The sequence below is a fragment of the Solea solea genome, chromosome 9 (assembly GCF_958295425.1).
Source record: "Solea solea chromosome 9, fSolSol10.1, whole genome shotgun sequence".
NCBI classification, from domain to species: Eukaryota; Metazoa; Chordata; class Actinopteri; order Pleuronectiformes; family Soleidae; genus Solea; species Solea solea.
The window spans coordinates 17290159-17293828 of NC_081142.1; the positions used below are offsets into that span (position 1 = coordinate 17290159).

At 45.0% G+C, this 3670-nt stretch overlaps 1 protein-coding gene across 1 annotated transcript; it reads right to left on the reverse strand.

Moving 5' to 3' along the window:
• Window positions 1-1156: 1156 nt before the first annotated feature.
• foxd3 (forkhead box D3) lies at window positions 1157-3394 on the reverse strand. Its single transcript, XM_058638433.1, has one exon. It carries the CDS (start codon window positions 2838-2840, stop codon window positions 1650-1652), a length of 1191 nt encoding a protein of 396 aa, XP_058494416.1. The 5' UTR covers window positions 2841-3394; the 3' UTR covers window positions 1157-1649.
• Window positions 3395-3670: the final 276 nt, after the last annotated feature.

Genomic DNA, 3670 nt, shown 5'->3' on the forward strand with positions numbered 1-3670 from the left:
ATAATAATCATCATAATAATAGCTTGTAATAATAATAATAAATGTGGTGAATGCCAGGGTGATATTGGAGAAGCCTTTTGCATCATCAGCACCTTCTTCGGTGTCTGAAGCAGAGAGAGCAATAGAGAGAGAGAGACAGCTTTCCCTTTTCTCTTTCCCATGGGGATCAGATAAATATAGCGCCTATAACACACACACAAACACACGTACCCTCGCGCCCCCCCTCGCACACACTCGCCATTTGCTGTTTGTGTAAAAGTGATTAGCCAGACACAACTGCGAAACTGTTACCTTTATAGAAGCCAAGCCGCGGAATATCCTGTAAAACGATACGAGCGCGGAGCGATGTCGAGCAACAGTAAATTAAAAGGTGTCTTAACTGTGACCTCTAGTTGAGGGGGATCATTGTCAGGAAGAGCACCACAAACATGCGTTAAAATAATAATCATAATGAGAATAAGAATAGGAATGGGGAGAATAACTGCACAATTAAATTGTGTATCTCTATACTGTGTGTGTGTGTGTGTGTGTATATATACCGTATAATATTCATGTGCATATCGGCTATAACGCCATCCAGTTTTAAATCACTGAAATAGATGTTTTATGTTTGTTTTCGCTACAAAAAGTCGTATTTCATTTTACTTGTTCTTTAAATAATAAACCATAAATTATTATTATTATTGTTGAAAAATAAATTATTTTAATTTAAATAGTATAGATTGTTTTTAGAAAATATTAATCCATGATTTCACAGTAAAGCTGCGATTCAGGAGTTTTTAAAACTCGAATTCGAATTTCCCTGACTTCAGTTATTACTGTTCATTCAATTTCTCTGAAGTAATAATCATATAATTGTATTATTGCAATTTAAAATTAAACATAAATAAAAAATAATATTTTAAAATCGTGAAAATTACATTTTCTAATTACTAAACCGGAAAATGATCCAGTAATATTTGTAATCTCGATTTAATCCACTAAAGTAAACACGTTTGATTGCTTTGTCGTCATATTTTATCCGTTTAAAATACCTGCATAAAGTGTGAGAAATCGAATATAACGAAAACAATGTGGTTAAATAATTAACAATCCCATTAAATCTAATATAACGATAACAATGCCATTAAAATATAACAAATAATTTAAACATTAATAATGAAAAAAATGTTTTTTTAATTATTTCTTGGATTTATTTACAAATAAATTCAGTTTACAACACAATATAGCTACATAGAATTACATATGGTTGACCTTCTTTATTATTAATTATAAACAATCTATTTTCCAGAGCTTTTTGTGTCTCGTATGAAAAAAGGAAGTCAAAAATGGGTCCACTTGAGCTTCCAATACAAAAAAAGAAAAATGCAAAATAATTATTACAGACCAAACAACAACAAAAAAGGGACAAGTAAAAATCAAAACAGGTAAAATTAATATTTTTTTCTACAAATATTTACAAATATTACCTGTACAGAAATATTTCTTCTTCTTTTTGTTTTTCTCTGTTTTGGACAGTCTTTACATGGCTACAGAGTCCAGTGCTACCTATTGATTTGTGCTCTTCACACTTTCCCCCAGTTATAATGTCTCTATATAAAAATAAGAGTCTATTTTAATGTTTGTCCTCGTTATTTCTTCTGTAAAAGTCATTGTGACGACCACTTGGACATTGCCGCCGCCGTCGCTGACGGTAAAACGTGTCCTGAAATTAGATTTGACGGCACACTGAGGATGGGAGCGATAGCGGCTGAGGTCCGGGTCAGAGACAGGGACTGCGCGCTCAGCAGGGCCGACTGAACAGTCACCGGAGGCCGCAGGAACGCCTGAGGTGAGGACGAGGAGGCGCTGGAGACCCCAATGATGTTCTCTATGCTGAAGGACGGTCTGTTTGACGGCTCTGATTTGATCATGGACGCCGTGCTCAGACTGTTGAGCTGGAGTTGCAGACTCGGGCTGAGCTGGGCGTTGAAGGCTTTTCTGTTCAGCTCCGCCGAGGACAGGAGCGGGACGCCGGGCGGCAGCATGTGGCCCACGGGTGGGATGTAGGGATACTGCAAAGCGGCCGGATGAGAATAGGCAGCCGGGTGGATCCCGTAGTGTCTCCCGTAGGGGCCCCCGAGGCTGTACGCGCCGAAACTCTGCATCATGAGCGCAGTCTGGTCCCTGAGCATGTCCGGCTGAACCCTCTTGAACCGTTTCCTCCTCCTGAGGAAGCTGCCGTTGTCGAACATGTCCTCTGACGCGGGGTCCAGGGTCCAGTAGTTGCCCTTGCCTGGGTTACCGGGCTCCCGCGGGATTTTCACGAAGCAGTCGTTCAGAGACAAATTGTGGCGGATGGAGTTTTGCCACGCCGGGAACTTCTCCCGGTAATACTGGAAGCGGTTGCTGATGAACTCGCAGATGCCGCTGAGGGTGAGTTTTTTCTGCGGGCTCTGGAGGATGGCCATGGTGATGAGCGCGATGTAGGAGTAAGGCGGCTTCACCATGCTGCTCTTGGACTTCATCGCTCCTCCCGACGCTGCGCTCCCGTCGTGACCCTCTCCCTTCCCGGTGCCAGCCTCTCCTTCCCCGGAGCTCTCGCAGCACGGGCTCCCTCCGCCGGACCTCATTTCGTCCTCCTCCTTCTCCACCTCGATCTCATCCTCCACATCATCATCCCCTACTTCTCCCCGCAGGTCGTGCAGGATGCCTGTGCCCGGGCTGTCGCAGTCGCTGTCCACCCTCTCCATGCCCTCCTCGTCTCCCTCGCCCACCACGTCGATGTCCACGTCCTCCGCTGTGAGCACAGTTTGACCGGACATGTCGCTGGCTCTTTCGCTGCCTCCAGACAGGGTCATCTCACGGCTTACTCACACTTATTTATTATTATTGTTTTTTGTTTTTTCTTCTTCTTTTAAAATATTAAAATAAGAAACAAGTCTTCTTGAGCCTAAAACAACGGAGCAGCAGCCGGGTGTGATGCGTCTTCAGGCGAGAGCAGAGCGCACAGAGAGCCGTAACTGCTGCCGGACTTCTCGTCGCTCCTGTCAAGAGATCAGATGTCTCCCAAAATCTAAATGCGGTTGAGGCAGCAGCCAGTCAAGCCAAAGAGCGGCTTTAACTTCTGCAAATATTCCCCCACTCGGTGAGTGAGGCAGGCCCGTGTGTGAAGCCGCGCGTCTTGCCTGGAAAGTTGTTGGGTGATGTTGCGCACGGCGGCGTCCCGTCTTCTCCTCTGCGTCTACTGAGAATATGTAATTCCTACAGCTGTGATATTTGGAGAGGCGAGCCGTGGTGACACATGCTGCTTTTAGGGCCGGAGCTTTAAAAGGGCTGTCTGATAGATTACTTTTCCCAGTAGCTATAAGATATACTATCAGTGCAGGACACGTGGTTCGGTGACGACAGACGCCCCCTCGCCTCTCCTCTCTCCTCCCACCCTCCCTCCTCTCTTCTCCTCTCTCTCTGTTAAACCATGCAAACTGGAGTTGTTTCATGGATTTGTCAACAATGGGACATCGGCAATACTGCTTTCCGCTGATTTCTGTGTTCGTCCGTCATAGACCATTTAACGGTGGCAGAGGGAGGAAGAGGAGGAGGAGGAGGAGGAGTGGGGGGGGGGGGGGGGGGGGGTGATTGAAAGGTCTGATGCGCATTAACGTGCTGCGTAAAAGAGAAAACAATCCAA